The sequence below is a fragment of the Trachypithecus francoisi genome, unplaced genomic scaffold, assembly GCF_009764315.1.
Source record: "Trachypithecus francoisi isolate TF-2019V2 unplaced genomic scaffold, Tfra_2.0 Lachesis_group1, whole genome shotgun sequence".
In the NCBI taxonomy this organism is placed as follows: Eukaryota; Metazoa; Chordata; class Mammalia; order Primates; family Cercopithecidae; genus Trachypithecus; species Trachypithecus francoisi.
The window spans coordinates 115137774-115162249 of NW_022681454.1; the positions used below are offsets into that span (position 1 = coordinate 115137774).

At 38.6% G+C, this 24476-nt stretch overlaps 1 protein-coding gene across 4 annotated transcripts in view; it reads right to left on the bottom strand.

Annotated features, from left to right (window-relative positions):
* Window positions 1-260: 260 nt before the first annotated feature.
* Window positions 261-24476, bottom strand: part of SEC24D (SEC24 homolog D, COPII coat complex component) — a 117402-nt gene continuing 93186 nt past the window's right edge. For 2 of the 4 annotated variants that reach the window (XM_033215115.1, XM_033215114.1), the window contains exons 14-23: window positions 23847-23963; window positions 22247-22417; window positions 19194-19290; window positions 18919-19064; window positions 17402-17540; window positions 16514-16632; window positions 10315-10494; window positions 8571-8762; window positions 5827-5916; window positions 583-1107 (exon numbers count right to left, since the gene is read on the bottom strand). In XM_033215115.1, the coding sequence (XP_033071006.1) occupies window positions 967-1107; window positions 5827-5916; window positions 8571-8762; window positions 10315-10494; window positions 16514-16632; window positions 17402-17540; window positions 18919-19064; window positions 19194-19290; window positions 22247-22417; window positions 23847-23963 (1392 nt within the window). In that variant the 3' untranslated portion in view covers window positions 583-966. Of the gene's footprint in view, window positions 1108-5826; window positions 5917-8570; window positions 8763-10314; window positions 10495-16513; window positions 16633-17401; window positions 17541-18918; window positions 19065-19193; window positions 19291-22246; window positions 22418-23846; window positions 23964-24476 lie in introns of all 4 variants that reach the window. The other 2 variants (XM_033215113.1, XM_033215116.1) reach the window with 2 other exon arrangements.

A 24476-nucleotide genomic window follows, 5' to 3' on the forward strand; every position in this document is an offset into this window, starting at 1 on the left:
GTTTCACGTAGCCTATTTCTATTTATTTTGCCCACAAAAACATATTAGAGAACTTTGAAATGCCTTTCTCAAGCACACTATGATGTTTCTTAGATTTATTGCCTAGTATTCCTTAACCCTCAACAAAAAAAGAAAATTTTGTTTTCCTGATTTGATCTTAGTGAGCTACCCAAACAACTTTTTGCCAAGACATTTTGAATACCACCCTTATTTCTCAAGACCTAAAAATACATAATAAATAAATAAATAAAACTACCTACTAAGAGTATATGAAGTGATTTATTGATATTGTTTAGATCCATTATATACAGGTAGAAACTTTCCAAATTGTACAAAGAACCATTAAGCATATTGATAAAGACAGTTTTATAGACAAAACAACTGGAAAATAGTTTTAACATACACAATATATAATTATGAAAAAAAAAGTAGAACACATATTGTTCTACCAGATAAATCCCAAGGTTATTAAAAGTCTGCTATGCAAACCTTAAATTGAAAAATGTGTTCAATGGAGTTACATGGTTTTAAAAAATTAGGTATAATGTAAAAATTAAGCTTTTTTTTTTTTTCTCATTGCAATTGGGAGAGGAACTGAGACAACTTTTTACCCCAAATCTATACAGTTTGAGAAATAATTTATATGTCTAGCACAAAGAAATAAAATTGAGAATGTTTATGGTTCTGTAAACTTTGCCTTGTATGAAATGCAAACCACATCAGTTTTAAAAATTAGAAACTGTGCAATCAGAAATAGACTGTTCCCTTTATACCTTAAGGTTCCATTGTACCTTAATTGGCTTTATACCTGAGCACCAAAGCTGAAGTTCTAAATGCCATCTCTTCCTGGAAAGTTATTCTGAAAATGAGCAAGAAATCAAAACTAGCCTATTATCATCTAGAAAATGAGGCACCAAGAAGGAGGTTATCTCCTTAGAAATGCAACATCAGTGACAGAAGTTTCAATTAATTAAGCAGCTGACAGATCTCCTTGTGAACACAACAAAGGAAATCCACATAAGAAGAGCCTCCATAAAGTCCTTTGTCTTCTACCAGGAACTGTCGGAAAACCATTTCTGGCTGTTCTCGCTGTTTTACAATTGTGAGCTAGGAAAAAACCAAACAGTAACAGCACCTGGTTATCAACATTATTTGAAAATGTCTCAATTTTGTCTATTTCAATTTTGGCAAACATTATTGAATGTCTATTATGTGTGAGGCTATGGAGGATTATGGGAAAGTGCCTAATATCTAGAGTGGAAAGAGGCATGGACCCCGAAACCCCAAAACCCAAGACATACAATTTTAAGTGGCAAAAATGAAACCTAAGCAGAGTGTTATGGGAAAGGCTTCACAATGATAGTAACTGTCACCTGAGCCTTAAAGGATAGGGGTAGGGCTAGGGAGTATTCCATACTGGAATACATGTACCATGTACCAGAGATACAATTATGGCTGGCATGTAAATTATCACAGGCTTCTAAAAGAGACAAATTATCATAATAATGAGTTTGGGCTTCTGTAGGAAATGTGATCCAGTGAAGGTGCAGAAGAATGAAATGAGACAATTAAGTGGCAGCAGTATGTACAATATATTTGTGAGACAGGGACACTAGATAGGAAGTGGTTTGAAGTGTCTGGGTGGGAGATGATCAGGTTCTGAATTAGAGCAATGGAGGTGGAAAGGGGGTGGATTGGAGAGATGCTAGAGAGGTTAACATGCAGGGAAAATTGGGAGAACTTCTGTTCTTTGCTCATCATGATTCTCTAGACCTGTGCTGTCCAGTACAACAGCTAGCCACACATACTACTGGGCACTTAAAATGTGGCTCATCCAAATTGAGATGTACTGTAAATATAAGACACACAATGGATTTCTAGACTTAGTATGAACAATAAAATGTAAAAATATCTCAATTGATGACACAGATTACATTAGAAATTATATTTTTGATATACTGGGTTAAATTAATTATTTAAATGAATTTTTTCTTTTTAAATGTGGTCATCAGAAAACATAGAATTGCATATGCATTTGCATTACTGGAGAGTGCCGCTCTAGAAGAAGCCCAGAGGGAAGAAGCCCAGAAGAGAGCCAGTTTTGTCATGAACACTTTGAGCCCTTCTTTCTACACCTGTATTCCTATTTGAGGAAGTCAAGGCAGATGATCTGAATGGTCAGAATTTCATATTTATTGCGCCACAAGTGGGGTTAACTGATCTATACATGCACAACAGTGCCTCTCCACCTGCCTCCTATATAATTAAGAGGAGCCAGGGTACTTCTCACTTCTTCCTCTCAGGAGGTAAACCCACCAGAAAGGCCTGCAACAGGGAAGCACATGCAGTTAGCGCCTTCACCAGCTGCAGTGGGGAAGGTATGTGCAATTTTGGCTAGGAGGGCAAGGTCCTCCCTACTTTTGCATTCTATGCTTTTTAGCTATCAAGTAGAATAATTCTGTCGCCACCACTTGCTTTTTTCTTTTATAACATTTTGGCCTGGATCCAAGTCTGTTAAGTTTTAAATTGCCCCTGACCTAGTAAAAATAATACATAAGAACAACTGCTGCTGCCGCAACTCATCTAATTCCATGTGGATGCAGATATGCGTGATGCCTTGGCTTTTGGATGTCAGCTGTAGATACTGGGAGTTGGCACTGGAATAGCTGTGTGCATAGGCAGATTCCACTCCTACACGCTCCAAAGTTTAAGATTTGCCTCCTGATGAACCTGAAGTCAAGATTCTTTTCATTTTATGTTTTATCCCCCCTCTCCCACATGCCACTACAACTTTACTGTTGTCCATGATTGGTAGGGGCAGTGTGGGTCTAGCCTCTGACACAACTCGGGCTGAGACTGGGCAGGATAAGACACTGAAGGAGGAAAGACTTGAAGTTCCAATTTCTTTAGAATTTACCTTCTTTATGGAAATTAATAGAAATAAGTTCAGGTTGCTCATCTGAAGTATTTTCTATTGCTGCCATTCACTTGGGTTTGTTTTTGTTTTTGTTTTTGTGTGGTGCTCATTGTACAACTTCCTGTGACAAAGTGTCTGGCTATGAGCTGAGGTGGTAAGTAGAACAGGGACTGGATTTCAGCCTTGGGAGAAACTTAACTTTAAACTATAGTGATTAATATCCTACCCCACCATTTGACTATCTACAGGTGTCTGGATGACACAGAAAGTATAGTGGAAGGTCTCAGGGGAGTGGAGTCATGGAAGTGGTGTTGGCCTGTCTTGACACAGTGATGGTCTCTTCAAGGGGCACACCCACACCAGTAAAAGGAAAGCATGCTGGTATGGAATGGCAGATCCGTCTTTATGTCCCCGCTTTACATTTCTTAAGTGGGGGATGGCCCTATAGAGTAGGAGGAGAACATTAAAATAATCACTGCTTATCACCTCCTTGCTTGTGTGCCCTCTCCAAGGGAAGACTGGCTAACTCTGAATGTGACATTCTCTGGGTCACCTTACCAGAGGTCTTATAGTATTAATGTGCTTCAAAAGCCAATCTCATCTTTCATTGGCTGACTCACAGGGAATCGCTAAAGCAGTGATTAGGAAGGCCCAGGTAGAACATGTTCAGCGAGAAAACAGCCATGGTACAACCTTCGGGGAATACCAACTCTTAAGTGGCAGATGAATGAAGAGAAGCCAATGAAAAAGAGTCACTGAGAAAGAAGAATCAGGAGCAGGAGATGTTTTAAAAGCTGACAGGAGAGCATTTGAGGAAGTAGTCAACCTTGTACATGCTGTAAAAGGATTGAGAATCAATTGTCTTTAGCAAGTTGGCAGTTTACAGAGAACTGGAGAGATGGGAAGGAAAGAGCAGTTAATAGAGACTTTTTCAAGGAGCTTGGTTGTAGAATGTTTGGGATGTTGCCAGTGTTCAATAAATACTTGTAGAATGAATGAGGAAAGGGAAGCAGAATCTTGGAGAAGTGGCAGCTTCTATGAAGGTAGATTTGAACAGCTTGTAAACTGTGGAAAAGGGCCAATGGTAAAGGAATACTCTAGGAAATACAAGTGAAAGGAGAGAGAATAAAAAACATTTGCAGAGAACCGTGCAGGACAGGACTAGAATTTATCAGGAAGGCACTTGGTTTCGGTCATCTGTAGACATACTGTAGTAGAAATCTTTTTTGTTGTTGTTCCCCCACATGTATGAGAATAATCAGACAATAAGGTCTAAGAGGACTGAGTTTTTGGAAAAGTAATTAGCAAAATCTGGAAGGTAACATTTCCTTCTAGATTTGATTTTATTATTCTTGATCCTTCCATACCAACTCTTTTCTCCTACTTAATCTTAACCTTTTAAAAGTATGTTTTCATTTCCTTTGTTGAGTCAGTTTTCAAGTGTCAGAGAAAAGGTGGAATGCTAAGTGCCCCTAGTACAAGCCCTGTATCTGCTATGATCCAGCTGTGAGACTCTGACCAAGCTAGTCAGCTCCTTTGAGCCTCACTTTCATGTCTGTGATGTGCAGGTAGGTATAGGAAGCCGGGTAATCTCCCAGATTCCTTTCAACTCTGACGTCTGTGAATTTTAAATATTTCAAATTCTGTATAGAGATAGCACTCTATGAACAGATGGATACATTTGCAGGTAATACATAAGAAAATCTGATTCTTTAAGTATTCAAGCTAAAATTGTTTTATCACACAGGTCTTTAATATTTTATTCACATGTAATATTTGAAGCTCACCCCCAGATGATTTTATAACCAAAGCTGACATAACTTTGGTAAGAGGTTGGAACAGGTGGGAGAAAGCAGAGAAAGTTTAATGTTTTTCCCTGAAGGAGGAACTACTGAGCACAAGGATGATCTCCATGCTCAGTCCTGCCTCTTCTCTGCAAATGGCCAGTTGGAGGGATGCAGTTGCTGCAGCTGGGATGAAGGTGAATTATTATTGCTATGCATTCTAAATACCAGTGGCTTTCAATTTGCATTTCATTGGACTCAAGATCTGGTTACATGTTTCTAGGCTTAAACTGAACCCACATAGGTGCTGTGTGGTGTGAAAACTGTTCTAGACAAGTTGTATATTCATCCAGATTTACCTAAGTTCAATTTACCTAAGCTCTACCTGAAGTTGATGTTTGCATGCATGAGTTACTTTCACAGTTACGAATGTTGGTTTAGACTGACATCACATTTACATTTCAGGAGACAATTGGCCCCATAAATACACTGGCACTTGTAGACACGTGCCTCCAGGTGAGTGTCTTATAGCTCTTCAGTAAGCAGTGTTACACAGCACATCATCATCTATACATTCTAGATCCCAGGAGACTCTAATATTGAGCTTGGGAAGGAAAACAAGTAAGTATCTGGAAGGTGGCAACAAGATATAATTTTCTTAGGTTCTAGACATATTAAATTTTTTTACTCAAACTCAGAAAAGGCTAGAAGGGCTTGGAAGGACAAGAATAACAAAACTTTTCAGAGATCATAAATTAAACATTGTAATAAATCAAATTTTACAAATGTTCTAAATGATACTTCTATAATTAAGTAATTTTAGGCACCAGAAGAAAAGTCATTTCCAAGTCTGTTGATACCAATTGCTATTAAATCATGAAGTTAATACTGACTAAGATACCCCATAGTTAACCCATGGTAATAGCTGTTTATGTTTGTGACTGATAAGTAGGTAGATATACTTAGAGGTTAATGTGAGGGTTTTTTTAACTTTTATTTTAGATTTGTGATGGTGTGAGTTTTTAAAATCAAAGATCACTTCATAAAAACATGGGGTGTGCATTTTACATCTTTAATGAAATGTTTAACACTTGAATAAAGGGAAAAATAAAATCGTTTTCTTACCTTCATTGAATATGGCCTCTTCTGTTGGATAATACCCATTATCATTCTGAGTTGTTGAGAGTATGGGTTTCCCACTTCAGGCAGCAATGTCTTAAATATAAGAAAATCAAAGTTTTAGTACAGTTTATAACATTTAGATAGAAGTAGCAATATGAGATTATCATAATGTTACAAACATCCTTCTAAAACCATGTACTTGAATATTGGTGTGGTTCATTACCTGAAAACCAAAACTGTGGGGAAAATGCAGTAAAAATTATTATTGGCATCCATTACCATAAATGACAGAAGACAATTATTTCTGTCTTTTGAAAAAAACTCTTCCTCTGGAATTTGACACATGCACATCACTGAAGTGACACAGCACAGACATAGTCAGCCCTCTGTATCCATGGGTTCTGCATCCATGGATTCAACCAACCACAGACAAAAATAATATTCATAAAAAATGCATCTGTACTGAAAAAGCATGGATTTTTTTTTGTCATTATGCTGTAAACAATATAATTCAACAAGTATTTACATAGCATTTTACATTGTATTAGGTGTTACAAGTAATCTTTTTTTTTTTTAATAGAGGGTCTCACTATGTTGCCTAGGCTGGTCTCGAACGCCTGAGCTCAAGCAATCTTCCCTCGTCAGCCTCCCAAAGTGCTGGGATTATAGGCGTGAGCCACTGTGCCCAGCTGGTGTTATAAGTAATGTAGAGATGATTTGAAATATATGGGGGTATATGCACAAGTTATATGCAAATACCATGCCATTTTATATCAGGAACTTCAACATCTGTGGATTTTGGTATCTATAGACAGTTCTGGAACCAATTCCCCATGGATACCTAGAGACAATAGTATATGTTTTATGCAAACAACTTCCTGTGAAAGTTTGATCCCTTTTCAAGATTCAAGGCTATGTTGTGAGAGAAAAGAATGTACTTTATTCCTTCAGTGGATGGAAAATTCCATCCAAGTACTACTGTTCCAGCATTAAAACAAACTACCAAATGTTGATTTCTCAAAGGGAATGCAGCCTCTTAGATACCCCGGAAATCTGGCTAGTGGTCTACAGGCCAATCCAGCTGCACATGGCATCCAGGAGATATGAAGGATTTTGACTTACATTTCTTTCATTAAGACAGTAAAATGCTAATGTTTGCTTCTCAGCAAGAAGATGCCAAGAGCCAATGCATCATCGTGAGTTAGCCAGAGAACATGTGAGTTTGAATGTTTCACCATAAACCTCAAGTGTCAGGAAAAGTTTATGGTCAATATTTTTCACAGTAGTAAGGAAAACAAAAAATTCATTATTTATATTCACACTCCCATCCCCTATATGCATTATGTGGCATATTATGGTAGATCTATTAATTCAACAAACAACATAAGGATTCTTCATGTATATGTTTTAAAGTGCCAACTGCCTCTAAAAAGAAAGTAGCTTACATTTGGTTTTTAACTTTGTTTCATTTTGTTGATGAAAGTCAAGGAAATACCAGTATGCTGATGTAAGTGCAGACCTACCAATCTGCTGCCTTGTGATAGAGACACTGGCTATTTCCTGTGGATGTTCAGTTCAGCAACTATGCATTCAGCATTTACTATGTCAATATATTACAAGAGGAAGCTTCCTTAACTTTTATATAAAAATTTTTCATAGTTCTTTGCCTACTGAATTTTTTAAAATTGCATTTATAATCATTTCTTAATTTCAAACATATGCAGATATCAATTTCCAAATCTTCATCTTAAAACCAATCTCTAACTGGAATATGGATACCCTTGAATTCTCTTAAAAATACACTTTTGACATTCCTAATGAATATGCAGCTCTCTAAACTGATCACCTGTCATGGCCTTGAATTTTAATCCTGCCTCTTTCTGCAAGATGCTATATATATTGATACACCGTACTTCATATAATTGGGTTCAACAACTAGACTTAAGCCATCTTGCCGCAACGTAAGTGAGGCTTCAGGAAACGATCTGCTGAGCTCTACTGGAATCCACTATCAGAGTCAGACAACAGCCATCTGGCAGTGATGCCCACACAACAATGGTCTACAAATAAGGTTTGCAATAAATGTTGACTCTTGTACAAATTATAAGCTGGGTTTTCCTAAGATACTTTAAAATGGTCATTTGTATTAATTTAACATCAAACTCACAATTTCTTTTGTTATTGCAACAAAGGGGTGTATAGTCTGTTTTTATGGAATTATTATTTGTTAACTCAGTAATCTGATTTAGTCTGTAGCCAAACACCTATGAAAGATTTTTACATTCTTTTAAGTATGCAGTTCAGCACCAGGGGTGAGTCCACAGCATAAGAACTGAATTCAGTTCCCACCTCTGCCATTTTATTACCTGAAGGAACTTGTCTCCAAGCTTCAACTGATTCCTTTGTAAAATGTTGAGATCATATCCATCTCACTAATTTGTTACGACAATTAACTGAAATGGTATATTTAAGTATTTAGAGTACAGAGACTGGCACATAGTTAATGATCTGGAAGTATTAGCATTTTCTATTAAAGTCACATATTTTAGTTGTTTGAAAGTATACAAATAACCTTATACAAGCTAACTGATATTGATCAAAACATGAAATTCTTTCATATACAGAAATATATGCCTTATTATTTTTCTTTCTATAATATTTCACTGCACATAAGTAAAAACACTTGTGATAATATGAAAAATTGATATTTTTCATATTACCACAAAAGCAATGAAAAAAATACTTACCATATCTGTGTTGATATGTGCAAAAGATGGCACATTAAATATTCCTTGGATCAGTTCTGGTGGGCTGCTTACTCCCAACCATAGGAACATGTGTAGGCCATTAGCCAGTAAGAATATTCCTTCTTCTGAAAGACGGGACTCAGAGCAACGAACAGCAGCAGGTAACATTGTACTCTTGACATCTAACGTGTGCTGGGCAGGCACAGACAAGAGAGTTATAAACTCCTTTCTTCCCCTTCCTTTCCCTCCTTCCTCTCTCTTTTCCTTTCCTTTTTTCTCCCCCCACTCCCTCAGTGTGTATTTAGTGAGTATCTATTATGTGCTAGACTTTATTCCAGTCATTAGACAATAATCCCCACCTTGTGCAGCAAATGGTTTTGTGCAGGAAGAGACAACACATAAAATAAGTAAAATATACAGAATATAGATGGTGTTAAGAGTTATGAAGAGGCCGGGCGCGGTGGCTCAAGCCTGTAATCCCAGCACTTTGGGAGGCCGAGACGGGCGGATCACGAGGTCAGGAGATCGAGACCATCCTGGCTAACACGGTGAAACCCCGTCTCTACTAAAATATACAAAAAAATTAGCCGGGCGAGATGGCGGGCGCCTATAGTCCCAGCTACTCGGGAGGCTGAGGCGAGAGAATGGCGTAAACCCGGGAGGCGGAGCTTGCAGTGAGCTGAGATCCGGCCACTGCACTCCAGCCTGGGCGACAGAGCGAGACTCCGTCTCAAAAAAAATAAAAAAAGAGTTATGAAGAAAAGATGCAGGAAAGTGGGATGGGGTGTGTCGCTGGTAAAGGTGGGGACAATTTTAACTAGGGTAGTCCAGGGAGCCCAAGAACTTTTAAGAAGGTAACCTGAGGAGGTAAGAGAAGGAGCCATGGGGACAACTAGAGAAGACCATTTCAGATGGAAGGAAAAGCTAGTGCATAGGTCCTAAAGCAAGGGCCCGAATGGAGTGCTTGAGGATCAGCACGAAGCCCAGCGTGGCTGAAGTGGGATGGGGAAAGGGAGAGTAACAGAAGATTTCTAGAAGGGAGGGGAGGGGAAGACACACAGCACTGGGCCAGGATGGTAGGAACTTTGGCTTTTACTGAGATGAGAAATCCTGGAGTGTTTTGAGTGGAGGAGTGATACGAGCTGACAATTTTTTTTTTTTTTTTTTTTTTTTTGAGACGGAGTCTTGCTGTGTCACCCAGGCTGGAGGCACTATCTCAGCTCACTGCAACCTCCACCACCCTGGTTCAAGCAATTCCCCTGCTCAGCCCCCGCGAGTAGCTAGCATTACAGGCGCATGCCACCACGCCTCGCTAATTTTTTTGTATTTTTAGTAGAGATGGGGTTTCACCATGTTGGCCAGAATGGTCTCAAACTCCTGACCTCAGGCAATCCGCCCGCCTTGGCCTCCCAAAGTGCTGGGATTACGGACATGAGCCACTGCACCCGGCCAGAGCTGATAATTATTTTAACAGGATGCCCTAACTTCTGTGCTGAAAACAGACTGAAGGGAATGCAGAACCCCTCAGATTCCCTCCCCTCACCATAATGAGCACATACTGATGCACATAAGCAACTTGCAGAAAGAGCCCCTGCTCGAAATCCCACACCATATATTTTGAAGGCATTTGTGACTTTAACTTTCCTCTTAAGAACAACATGTTTCAGATATAACATATGGGAAAGCACAAAATATGATTCCCTTCTAGCCTCCTCTAGGAAATGCACCACCCCAGCATGCTTACTATGGGCAGAAGTTGTGGGTAGAAGAAAAGCTGAGAGTCAGCCACACCCATGGTCATGACCAGCTGTCTCTGGTATGCTCGTTCATCGGTTGAGATCTCTGGTCTGCTGAGTAGCACAGAGTTTTTCAACAAGCAATTCATGTACACTGGCAATACTTTCATGGAATCTGGTAGAATAAGCTGAAAAAGACAATTTTTTGTTTCATATGCTTGATCTTTACTGAGAACAATCCCCTGAGCTTCATCTGTAAGACTGAAACATCATTTGCTTTTGAACTTGTAAGGATGTAAGGATTAACTGGTAAACCATGTAAAGCACCTAGAGCACACAGTAACTGGCAGAGAGTGGGCATTCAAAGAGCAGCAGTTGTTTTTTATTTTATCTAGTGCTGCAGCAGCCTGGTGTAGGTGTTATCAGCACTACCCACTCACTGCTTAGGATGCAGTCCCAGCTCTGTCTTTTAGCAGGTGTGAGACCCTGAGCAAATTACTTACCCTGTCTTTTTCTCAGTTTTTTTTTTTTTTTTTAGCTGAATATGGAATAGTATATCTACTTCATGATAATTGAGTTATGTGAATTAAATGATCTATAAAGCACAATAGTGCCTAGCACATAGGATGTACCATATATATGTATGTTTAGATGTATACATATGTTTAATAAAATTTTTTAAAAAGTTATTTCCTAACGTATGTTTCCACTTCAAGAATAGCATTTCTTTTTTTTTTTTTTTTTTTTTTTTTTGAGGCGGAGTCTCGCTCTGCCGCCCAGGCTGGAGTGCAGTGGCCGGATCTCAGCTCACTGCAAGCTCCGCCTCCCGGGTTTACGCCATTCTCCTGCCTCAGCCTCCCAAGTAGCTGGGACTACAGGCGCCCGCCATCTCGCCCGGCTAGTTTTTTTTTGTATTTTTTAGTAGAGATGGGGTTTCACCATGTTAGCCAGGATGGTCTCGATCTGCTGACCTCGTGATCCACCCGTCTCGGCCTCCCAAAGTGCTGGGATTACAGGCTTGAGCCACCGCGCCCGGCCAAGAATAGCATTTCTAACTGCCCACAGGATATCTCTTCCTTTATGCTTTCTATGCATCTTAAACTCATCAAACAAATAGTAAATGCCATTGTGTCATAGGTTCTGTACAAAATGTCAAGGATATAAAAAGGAATAAGGCATAGTCCATGTTGTAAGATGCCTGAAGTTCGCTGGGGATAGACACATAAATACATAAAACATAATAAAGAGATTGCAGTATTATAGATTAAAAAAGGAAATGCTTCATGCATTTAGATATGTCACTACCGAATTATAACCTGCAAAATCAAACTCCTACAATTCCACAAACATGTTCTTCCTCCCATGTTTCCTATTCAGTGTAGAACTTCCAGATGAACCCTCATTCATTTATTTCTTTACCCTCAATTAATAAACAAATCCTTTTAATTCCACCTTCATAAGCTACCTGTACCTTCTCTCCATCCTCACTTTGGCTCACATGACCTCATTCTAACTGCTCCAAAGTATATGCCCTTGTGAGATACTACAACCTAACACAATGCAGCAATTCTAGGAACACAACCTGATGATTTAAGAAATTATAGATAATGTCCTGATAATGTCCTACATTGTTTAACTTTATCCTTAATCAATATTGTAAGAATAGCTAATAATCAAGTTTGATTGATCTGAGTGTCACTTCCTTCCACTTAATAGCACAGGTCAGTGAACAAGGACATATCCAAAAGAAAAATTATACATACGAGATAATAATAACTTGCAAACAGATAAACGAAATATCTGATCTATAACCAAATGGTTTCTTTTTAGCTTTCTCTTTTTATTTTTATTTTTTGAGATGGAGTCTCACTCTGTCACCCAGGCTGGAGTGCAGCGGCACAATCTTGGCTCACTGCAACCTCGCCTCCTAAGTTCAAGTGATTCTCCTGCCTCAGCCTCCTGAGTAGCTGGGATTACAGGCATGCACCACCACCCCTGGCTAACTTTTGTTTATTTAGTAGAGATGGGATTTCGCCATGTTGGCCAGGCTGGTCTCGAACTCCTGATCTCAAGCAATCCGCCCACCTCAGCCTCCCAAACTGCTGGGATTACAGGCATGAACCACCATCCCTGGCTTAGCTTTCTATCTTAATGATTAAAATGGATATACAGTTATCAGAATCCACACTGAAAAGAAAATGTCCCTGAGGGCTCTGTTAGAATTTATTCTGCAACTTAAATTTATATCATAAGTGTCTTCTCCTGATGTACTAAGTAAGGAATGTGTGGGATAGAACTTTCTAACTGGCTCAGGCAGACATATATCAGAATGATTCTTCTTTGCAGTTTGTTTCCCCTATTGACTTCTAATCTCCTTTCAAAGAACCAAGACAGTTAAATGTATGTTTATTCTTAAAAGTAGAACACTCTCTTCTTCTAATTTTTTCTCTAGCATAATATATCTTCACTTAACAACATTTGGTACTGGATTACTTTCTCAGCCAAGGAAAACTATGATAAAAAGATGTAGGAACCAGATCATGGTCATATTCCAGAGCCATGTGGCCCCGATGCTATTTCTGATCTAGTTGCTAGTTAGGCATTTTACATGTTATAAAGATCAAGGGTTGGCTGGGCGCGGTGGCTCAAGCCTGTAATCCCAGCACTTTGGGAGGCAGAGACGGGCGGATCACGAGGTCAGGAGATTGAGACCATCCTGGCTAACATGGTGCAGAAAACTAGCCGGGTGAGGTGGCGGGCGCCTGCAGTCCCAGCTACTCGGGAGGCTGAGGCCGGAGAATGGCGTAAACCCGGGAGGTGGAGCTTGCAGTGAGCTGAGATCCGGCCACTGCACTCCAGCCTGGGCGACAGAGCGAGATTCCATCTCAAAAAAAAAAAAAAAAGATCAAGGGTCAAGAATGTTCTTAGATTCCTGTATAAAGCATGTCTGTTTGGTTTTAAAATATCAGATTGAAATTTCACTGGTTGCTTCTAATTAATGAGGTCATATTAAATGAGTTCAGAAATCTGTGATCCTAAATACCACAAAGGGGTGAGGTTGGCCCACAATGACACTACTATGACTAAAAAGTCTAATCAGAGGAGGTTGGACTGTAGGAGGCAGAGGGAAGAAAAACAGGTGGTAAATGAGAAGGAAAATCTAATCATGAAAACAAAAAAAAAAAATGGAGTTAAAGAATGAAAGAAAACAAGAAGACAGTCTTATTCAATGTTTTAGAGGTGAGGAAGAAAATGTGACCACGGATTACCACTATAAAATCTCCCTACCCCACTGACCCCCTCCATAAATAACTAAATTATTCTTTGGGAGTAAGGTATGAGAGTGAGGTGGGAGCAGTAATTCATGTAAGTTGAGCTTGCTTGAATTTGGAAAATTCTTTTCTTCTTTAGGTTTTGAAGTGACAGAAGTGGTAATGAGGTTTTTTTTGTTTTGTTTTGTTTTTGAAAAGCTTATTTTGCAGTTAAGGTCATTTGACTTGCCTTTTGAAATCAATGCACTCCCATATGATATTAATATATTTAAGCTCAGAACAGTGAGCTATTAGATTTAATAAAAAGAATCTACATTGCTTATGTAAGCCTTATAAGCCTTAAAGTTTGCTTTTTGTTTGTTTGTTTTTCAAAGATACAGGGTCTCACTTTGTCATCCAGGCTAGAGTATGGTGGCACAATCATACCTTGCTGCATCCTCGAGCTCCTGGGCTCCAGGGATCCTCTTGCCTCAGCCTCCTGAGTGGCTGGGATTATAGGCATGTACCACTACACCTGGATAAGTTTTTATTTTTAGTAGAGGTGGAGGTTTTGATATGTTGCCCAGGCTGGCCTTCAACTGCTGGCCTCAAGCAATCCTCCTGTCTTGGCCTCCCAAAGTGCTGGGATTACAGGTATGAGCCACTGCACCCAGCCTAATTTATCTTGTTTCTAGTTTCTAGTTATATGTCCTTTTTTTTTTTTTTTTTTTTTTTTTTTTTTTTTTTTTTTGCCCAGGCTGGAGTGGAGTGGCATGATCTCGGCTCACTGCAATGTCCGCCTCCTGGGTTCAAGCTATTCCCCTGCCACAGTCTCCTGAGTAGCTGGGATTAGAGGTCCGCGCCACCATGCCGAGCTAATTTTTTGTAGTTTTAGTAGATGCGGGGTTTCACCATGTTGCCCAGGCGGGTCTTGAACTCCTGACCTCAAGTGATCCACCTGCCTTGGCCTCTCAAAGGGTTGGGATTACAGGCATCAGCCACCATGCCCAGCCATATGTCTTAACCCAGCATCTATCATATGATCCTCAGAGTGACAGTTTCCTTAGATTTTGTACCCTAATTGCCTTCTCTTGCTGCAGCCTAGTTTTGGCTCCAGCAATTCAGTAAAAGTAGTTCTACTGAGGTCCAGTATCACATAATCCAAATAGCTCCTTGATGGTCTTGCTTGGGTCAAGGAAACTTTGGGCTGTATGGTAAAATACTGGAATTCCTTTAGTAATCTCTCCATCTTCATAGATACTATTTTTCACAAGTGAACTGTAGGAAAGTACCAAGTTTACAGTTAGATTTTCTGAACAGAACATTAAGTCCAACTATTCTATGTTTTCAGACAATACTATTTTAGAATCTCCACATTTTCTAGACTCCATGATGGTTAATCATAAGGTACTTAAGTTACATTATTTTTTTAAAACATACCATTGGTTGAAAGGCACACTTGAAAAGTGCTAATGGAAACACTTTATTATAAGAACAGGAATAATCTCTATCGACTTATTCAGAGAAAATTTAACATCATAATGTTTTTACTCCAGAAATACTTTAATTTTGCAAACAGGTTATCCAGTGGTAAAGACAATGCTTTTAACTTTTAAACCAGAATAAAATGACAGGTTTTATTTTCTTCCATAAATAGGCAATAAGTTTGTTTTTAACTTAAAGTCTTTGAATCCAGTTGTTTCAAAGTTAACAAATGAATGTCCAGAGAGGACACTAACTGTATCTGCACTGCTTCAACTAATGCTCCTGAAGTGTGAGATACTCCAGAAACAGAATCATGTTTCCGTAGCTCTAAGACAAACAGTAAAATGAGGTCAATGTTTACAGTGCTCATGATTGGACTACCTTCTGGCTAGACTCCAGGTGTACCTGGTGGGTTTTGAGGTAACTTGAACAAGCATGCTATGAAATAGTACTGATATCTGAGTTGACTAAAATGGCAAATCTTCGGAATAATAAAGAAGACTGAATACTCATATAGAGTTGCTTATATGATTATCAATACAGGAGATAAAAGAATGGATGACTAATTCAATCACTTTGGACAGCGTGGAAAGGAACTTTTATGAAAAGTCCATCTGGTAAATGTGTTTGTTTTGTTTTCCTTCTTTGCCCAGATTGCGCTTTTGGGCCCAGAATTTATCTGTATTCTTTTCTGCTGAGGATTTTCTTTTAGGTGGGGCTTCCGATGTCCTCTCAGCACTCACTTTTGACAATGAATGAACTAGAAAATTTTCCCATCTGTTGCTGTTTTAGTTGAAAGTCTATATTCACATATTTGATACACAGCTATAAAAATGCCATCTAACTTTTATTGACATAGAGAAGAATGTGAACGAGAGAGCAAATGCAAAAATAAATGTGGACTTGAGGTTCTGCTTTTCCTTTTGTAGGAGAGAGACTACATGAGGTTTATTCAAATAATCTTCTAAAATTTCAAATTACTAAATGATGGAATCAATTCTTTGAAAACTCTTCACACTTATTAATAACTTTTAAATGTAAAGAATTCCAGTATTTATATTTATAAATTATATTTGTTTATAAAATATGTTATTACTGCCATCAGTTCATGTCAATATGCCTAAAATACATTTAAGCATACACATTTCATAACAAAATACCCATCTCTGGATACAAAAGAGAATCCTGTTTATATTAGGACACTTCTTACATATAACATTCTTTTGTTTATACATACCGTAGTGACTGTCAACTAAATATGTACATCCATTTTTTTTGTTCAAATTTTTAAATGTTGGCTATTAAAACAAACCCCACAGCCCCCCAAAGTGCATTCTTAATCTTCTCAGATACACAGTTTACTATAACAGCATCGAAGTGCCTGCAACATCATAAGCCTTCAATAGCTACGTGCTGAAGAAATGAGTAGTCGTTTGTAACACTTTAACAGCTATGTACAATAGGTGCTCACCTGGCTTGCTGCAGAAGGACTCGCACAGTTCTTCCGGTAACATGCCAACATATGGGCAGTCTGATTAACTAGAATTTCCCGGATGACCTTCAAAGGCTGGTGGAGAACTGCTTTAAAAGCTATGTGCACAAAACAATGAAAAGGACACGAGTTTTAGCTCAGACACTGATCTCTTCAAATAATCAAATAAAAAAAAACAAGTTGCTATTATCTTCAGACCACCCAGCAAGAATAATAGCATTTAAAACTGTTCAAGTCATTTGCTAATGGTCTCCTCTTGACTAAATATGATGATCTAACTAATGGAGAACACTGGTCTACGTATAGCAAAAGGTTATATTGGCCAGATTTATCTTCAGAATATTAGAATTGTACACACAGAAAAAAAAGACAGGCCAGTTAGTTGTTTTTTGATGTCCTGAATTCTTACAGGCTGGATTGCCATGTTTTCCAAACCTTAGTGTAGAATTTCTCAAGGAAAGCCAAAGAAAATTCCACCTTGGGCCCATTCTATTTCATAGTTATCACGGTATGGATAAGCAAGTTGAGTCTAACATTAGAGATGGTCTCCGTCCATTAACCCAATGTGTCAGATGGCATGATCACATACCATAATAAGGGTCTAAGCATAATATTCCTAAATTTCAACTCAGACTGCCACTCTACGAGTTAACTTTAAGTAAGTCTGTATAGCCTGGCCCTGAACTGAGTTATCTCACTTATTAATTTAGAGTTAGGAATGTTGACTATTCTCTCTCAACCTTTGCTTTTATTAGTTCTGAATTTACTCACCAAAAGTTTGCAAAACTACAGTGCTTTTCAGCTACTGACATATCTTGACTGATTTACTAAGCAAGGTTTACTGAACCTCAGGATTGGCAATGTTACCTGACTTGGCAAAGAAGTTGATAACAGCATCTGTCTCACAGCTCTTATAAAGATCAGCTAGCTGGGAGCTGCAGTTTAAGCCAAGATTGTGAATCCGAAGTCTTCTTTGACCACTGATTGTTGTGTAAAGCACAGCACACTGTAGAAGCAACATTGAGGTCACATGTTTTTCTGATTAACATATCCACCCAAGCTAGCTTGATCTTATTTGCATTTACAAAACACTGTGTACAGATAGATAAAAGACCTCTAACTATTTTCCCACAGTTTTTTTTTTCTATTATTGATAAAGAATGAACAACAGGAAGTATGAGAGAATAATGATCCACTCATTTGCTGGATTTCAATGTAGCACTTCACTGGTTTAAATTGTTGAGTGATTCACATATACATATGTATTCACATTTCTACAACTAGTCTGCATTTTTCGTAGCTCATGTTTTATTACCAGAGATCCAGGTCCCGAAACAATACCTCCAGGTGCTCAGAGGCTCAAGGCTCACTGTCTTAAAAACATACAACTAGCTTTCACAATGGACTTAGATCTTATGCTGATGATATACATTTGAAGAATGCATAGATAGAAGCACTTCCCCAAATATCTGTGATTAAAAAATACTTTAATTAAAAGTTCTTCCTCAACCTAATGCCAGCCTCTCTTCATCCTTTAAAGATGATGCTAATGTTTGAAAACTATGACCGTGTATATCTCATGGTCATAGTTTTTCTTGTTTTAATTCAAAGTCTCCATGGCTTCTAGTTAGTTTCACTTTAAACAAAGCCAAATCCTATTCCACTTGCTTATACTATGACAATGTGCTTAACATGGTATTATGGGCTGAACTGTGGCTCCTCAAATGTCCTAACCCCCTAGTATCTAAGTATTTGGAGATGAGGTCTTTAAAGTAGTAAATTAATTAAAACGAGTTCATTAGAGTGCACCCTAATTCATTATGACTGGTGTCCTCAAAGAGGAAAAACTTTGGATATAGACATGTAACAGAGGGAAGATGATGTGAAGACACAGGGAGAAGAAAACCATCTACAAACCAAGGACAGGGGCCTGGAATAGATCCTTCCCTCTAAGCCCTCAGAAACCTTGATCTTGGAATTCCAGCCTCCAGAACTGTGAGAAAATAAATCTCTGTTGTTTACGCTGCTCACTCTATAGAAGCCCTAGCAAATTAATATACATATGGTAGACGTAAATAGGTGCTGAAGGCTAACAGAAATGAATCCTGTTGGAAGTCAGTTTGTTAATGCCTGTGATACTTACCACAAGTTTGCTGGACTTGCATGCAATGACACATAATTGTCACTTCATGTAAGTAGCAAATATGAATGAGTATGGAGAATCCTCACAACTGAGTGCTTTAATCTACTGACTTTTGACTTTGGAGAAAGACAGCTGAGTTTTTTATGAAGAGACTAACACATTTGATGGTATTTTAGTCTCCCCACTGATCACTGTTGACAACAAACTAAAAAACGAAAGATGGGAATAAACTCTTAGTCACCTGGATTAAGGCTCCAGTGTCTTCACTGAGTTTGTCATCGTGCTTGAACTCCACGGTCACTGCCTTGTCACAATCGATGGCAGCCATTTCTACATCGGTGGTGTTGTTCATCAAGATTCCACCAAAGAAATCAGTGGCTCTGAAACCTAAAACGGGAAAAAGGGAAATTTTGTTTCTCTTTATTTTACTGTTATTTTCTTTGTTGGCCTGTTATTAATTTGAAAAAGAAACAATTATACAAGAGAGACTTGAAGAATTGTATAAATGATAATTACCTGTGCTGGTACGAACCCTCATAATAGCATCAAAGCCTATTTTCTTTTCAATATCATTTCTGAGGTCGTTCAAAAATTGTTGTCTGTCCAAGTGCATCTAAAAAATAAAGTCTGATCAATGTCCACCAGATGGCAGTAAAATACTTAAAATAACAGTTCTCATTTTAATCCTGAGTTAAAATAAGTATTTTTAAAATCCTGATTTGGCATATTTTTGTATATATCATATGCTTCTTTGGTTAAAGAAAATATAGCATCTTTGGAGAGTGTTTCTTAACTTCTGAAACTACAATCTCATCTATTATTTTCTTTCATTTTAACATCTGGATAAGAAAATCGGTTATTAATTGCAAATGGGAAAATTAAGAGAGCATAAGTGATCCACTCAGTGGCTTAGGGTTAGAGACAAGGTTAAGATCCAATGTATAATGCTCGTTTAATGAGGCTGGGGAAAGGCCTTGCAATTGGGGCTTTTTAAAACTCTGACCACATTCAGAGCTTTGTGAACCTACGTCAGGAAAAGTAGAAACCCTTTCTCCTAGCCCTGTTAACTACTCTACAATCACCATATTTCTGAAAACTGTCCACATTCCACAACTAAGCAACATTTATATAATATGCACATGTGCACAATACTGAGCTCAGAGGTCACCCAAGAGAGTAAACAAATTAGCTGAGCTTCTAAAGCTTCTCATCTGACCTTGTCAGTGAAGCTCTTTAGGAAATTCTCACTACTATTTGACACTGACACATGCATCTCGTCCCTTCCCCCCAGTCCCAAACACGAAGGGAATGAAGGAGGAAAGGAAAGAGGGAGATTACAGACACAATCTTTATAATAACCCCTGTAGTTGCTTACATACAACTGGGTGCTGCCTGCACAGTTCTTGATCATCATTTTTATCTTATAATGTTATTGAATGAAAAAGACTATTAAAATTTGTGTTGTTGAAGATGAGAAAAAGATGCTATGGTAGGATTCAGTTTTGCAACAATTGGAGTAAATACAAACAACTGAATAGCAGCATAGGCAACATTAACACTCTTTTATTATAAAACATTTTACTGCCTGTTTACATCTTATAGGCTTTTCCTCTGCTGGATTATAACATTTCTTTTTTAGTAACATTGAAGGAATCAGTAATAATTATGAATATATTGAGGTGCAAGTAAATATTCCTTCTTATATCAGAAACTACATGGAGTTGGCACGTAACTCAAAAACTTAAAGAAATAGGGGAAAAAAAAAAGTAATAAGCCTGGATGATTACACTGCAGAGCACTCCCTGCCTACACATCACTTGGTAGGCTGCTCTTTGAAGCCAAGTCACTGCCATGTAGATGATCACACCAGTACATAGCAAACAACCTAGCAAGAACCCCAGTACAATTCACATATGCCAGGAATGGAAGATGATCAAGTCCTTTTTGGAAAAGTGGGAAGAAAAAGCTATGAAATTTATCCCCCTAGCTGGAAAAGGAGCTAAAATTGATCAGCACGATAGGCTTCATGTACCCCAATAGCCAGAATGTGGGTAGAATGAGTAAGGGTTAGAATTCTGTATGATTATGAAGAGTTTATTTTCTAGAGTGTGCCTGAAAAAACATACTTTTATCCAAAAGTCTTAGAAAGAGTTGTTAAAGCTTTTTCAATTTCATTTCATTTATAATCTTTGGTCTTATCAAGTCCCTTAGTTTATAATATAAATATGTAACTAGTCTCTATTAATAATTTTATTGATGATTAATAAAAATAGATGACTAACATTTGTCATTTATGTTGGAGAACACACCTTCCCAGTCCATGCCTCCATGTCTGCCCAGCCACACACATTAGAGGCACACCCCTGACCCCTTCTCCTTAGGTGAGGGGGAGTGATTCATCTGATTAATAAGTTTGGGAAAAGGAACTGAGTGGGCACAGCTGAGCCTCTTCTGGGTCCTCTTCATAGGAAGGCAGTTTGCCTGCAGGAGGCACATATTTTCTGTCCCTCAATACAGTATGTTTTCAAGGCACACGGATCCACAGGAGAAACTCAAATTGTGCCCACTGTGTGCCTGGGTGTATAAGTTTGTCAAATTCAGGAGTGAATCAGCAAGCCCACTTGCCTGCAGACTCAGGTCCATTATAGTGCTGACATTTTGATTGTCTATTGAATCTCTCTCTCAATTCAGGCTTGGAAAAGAGAAGTGTAAAGAATTGATCCCTAAAATCCCAATAATTTAAAACAAATATGCAGTCACTTTTAAAAATATTATCTTAAGTATATTTTACATAAAATATATTTTCCCCATTATGAAAGCTCATATTGATATTTAACTCTGAGGATGAATGAGCTCATTCTATCACCAAACACTTAGGAAGTATGGAATTGCTGAACCATAAATATATATGGTTCATATATACACACACACACACACACACACACACACACACACACACAGTCGTCTCTCGTTATCTGTGGGGGACTGGTTCCAGAACCTCCCACAGATACCAAAATCTACCAGATGCTTAAGTCCCTGACATAAAATGGCATATTTGCATATAACCTACACATACTTTACATATCCCTTTAATCACCTCTAGATTAGTTATTTTTAAATTTTTTGTAGAGACAGGGTCTTGCTATATATATAGCCCAAGCTGATTTTGAACTCCTGGCCTCACGTGATCTTCCCACCTCACTCTCTCAAAGCACTGGGATTACAGGCATTGGGCCACTGCGCTCAGTTTACATTACTTATAATACCCAATACAATGTGAATGTTATGTAAATAATTGTTATACTACAGGGGATAATGACAAGAAAAAAGTCTGTACATATTCCGTATAATGCAATATTTTGTTCTGAGTATTTTTGATCCAAGGTTGGTTGAAGCCAAGACACAGAACTCTCCTGATAAGAAGGACCAACAGTATACCTTGTTTTCCATCTGCTCTTGAATTTATATGTGTCATCTATCAGGGAACACAGCTTTTTAAATCCATAATCTAAACAACTAAAATTAAAATGGGAGTACAAGACCAAGGTGAACAAATTGCTGGCATTTACCTGGAAATTGTTATATTTATAAAGGGTTCCTCCAGTGAGCTGAGGAACCAGCCCCAGTGAGGCCACATCCACATACTGACTAGGAAAGAGGAAGAGTGTCACAGAGCAGCCGTGAGCCACGCAGTCCTTGGCCAATGAGTCATAGACATTTGTTTGGGGCTGGAAAAGTATCTGGAAAAAAGATGCAAAAAAAAAAAAAAAACATAAAAATTACAAAATGTTTTTGGTTTAAATTTTAAATTTCTATTGAATTCTTATTGAATTTTCAAAATGGAGAAATAGACATTTTCCCATTAAGTGAACTGGGCTGAAGAAACACACCGTGGTCACCATCAGTGCAGTGGCCACCTGCTGAGCACCCAGTCTGTGCCAGGTCCATGCTGTGTGAAAGAATTGTGTGTTCAATTTTATTTGATACTCCATCAATCCTAATGGAGCTGATACTGCAGCCCTTACTTTACAGACTTAGATGAGGCAACTTGTGTGTAGTCATGCAAGCACTAGCTGGGTCCCTAGATCCATAGCCTTATCCTTCCCACAGACGTTCCCCTACACTGTCAGAGGTTTTAGGTGAAGGCATATTTTGAGATCCCCACACCTGTGCTTCATGCCTCAGGCCTCTGCCTCCAAAGGGTATGGTCAGATGGTAGAGTCTAGATTCTTCTTCCACCCTTTATCTTCAATCTGCTGTTTCCCCCACTTCCTCCATTTCTATAATAGTCTCATCATTCAGTCTCTCTTACGCTGATTATCCATGAAAAAGTTTGGGACCCTTTATTTTTTTTTTATTTTTATTTTTTTGAGACGGAGTCTTGCTGTCACCCAGGCTGGAGTACAGTGGCCGGATCTCAGCTCACTGCAAGCTCCGCCTCCCGGGTTCACGCCATTCTCCTGCCTCAGCCTCCTGAGTAGCTGGGACTACAGGCGCCCGCCACCTCACCCGGCTAGTTTTTGTATTTTTTAGTAGAGACGGGGTTTCACTGTGTTAGCCAGGATGGTCTCGATCTCCTGACCTCGTGATCCGCCCGTCTCGGCCTCCCAAAGTGCTGGGATTACAGGCTTGAGCCACCGCGCCCGGCCCCCTTTATTTTTTTAGATGGAGTCTCACTCTGTCATCCAGGCTAGGAGTGCAGTGGCACGATCTTGGCTCACTGCAACCTCCACTTCATGGGTTCAAGGGATTCTCCTGCCTCAGCCTCCCAAGTAGCTGGGATTACAGGCACTCGCCACCATGCCAGGCTAATTTTTGTATTTTTAGTAGAGACGGGATTTCACCATGTTGGCCAGGATGGTCTCGAACTCCTGACCTCGTAATCCACTCGCCTTGGCCTCCCAAAGTGCTGGGATTACAGGCATGAGCCATCGTGCCCGGCCTGGGGCATTGTTTTAATTTACATATTTCAGACATTGGTTTTTCTAGAAATATAAAATATTTTAAGTTGTTTGTAATCCAAAATATTCCTATAATATACAATGCCGTGAACTTAATTTATGAGATTTAGTTTCTCCCCTTTTTTCTTACATGAAGAACACATTGCCTCTTTAACCCCTCTTAATAACTGACATATGGACACTCAAAGAGTAACTGTTTACAAAGTACCTTCTCTTTGTCTGTATTAACCAGTTTTTTGTCATCTCTGTTTTTGAGCTTCCCTGGTGCCTCAGCAGTTGGCAAGGAAGAATGGAAGATGAACAGCTTCCCAGGACAGTCTGCTGCCTAAAAAAAAACCCAAAAACCCACAGAAAATGCCTTGAGTACGAACATTTTAAGAGAATCAGAAAATAAAATATAAGTTATTTCTTATATTGAGCTTATATTTCTAATATGAGCTAAGCACTATATTCATTTAATTTAACCCTCATAATAACCTTTGTGTCCTTGGGCAGGTACTATTCTATTTTATAGATTAGAAAACTGAAGCTGAGAGAGGACAAGCCAAAAGTCATAAAATTTGTAAATGAAAGAAAGCCAACATTTAAAGATAGGTCTGTGTATCATGACGCTTTAAGAAAACTATTAAAATAATGTGTTACAATGAAATACTTTCTTATTTAGCCTACAGTATAGTCTTTCAGGACCAGGTAAATCCCATAATGTAAAGTAGATGGTAGAAATCCCAGGATGATGATGCAAGAGAAGCTCTTATTTCAAATCTTCAGTAAACACGGATTAAAGCTACAGTGGTATTTTGAGGAAGAATGCATGAGAACGTAGTGGTGGTGTGGCAAC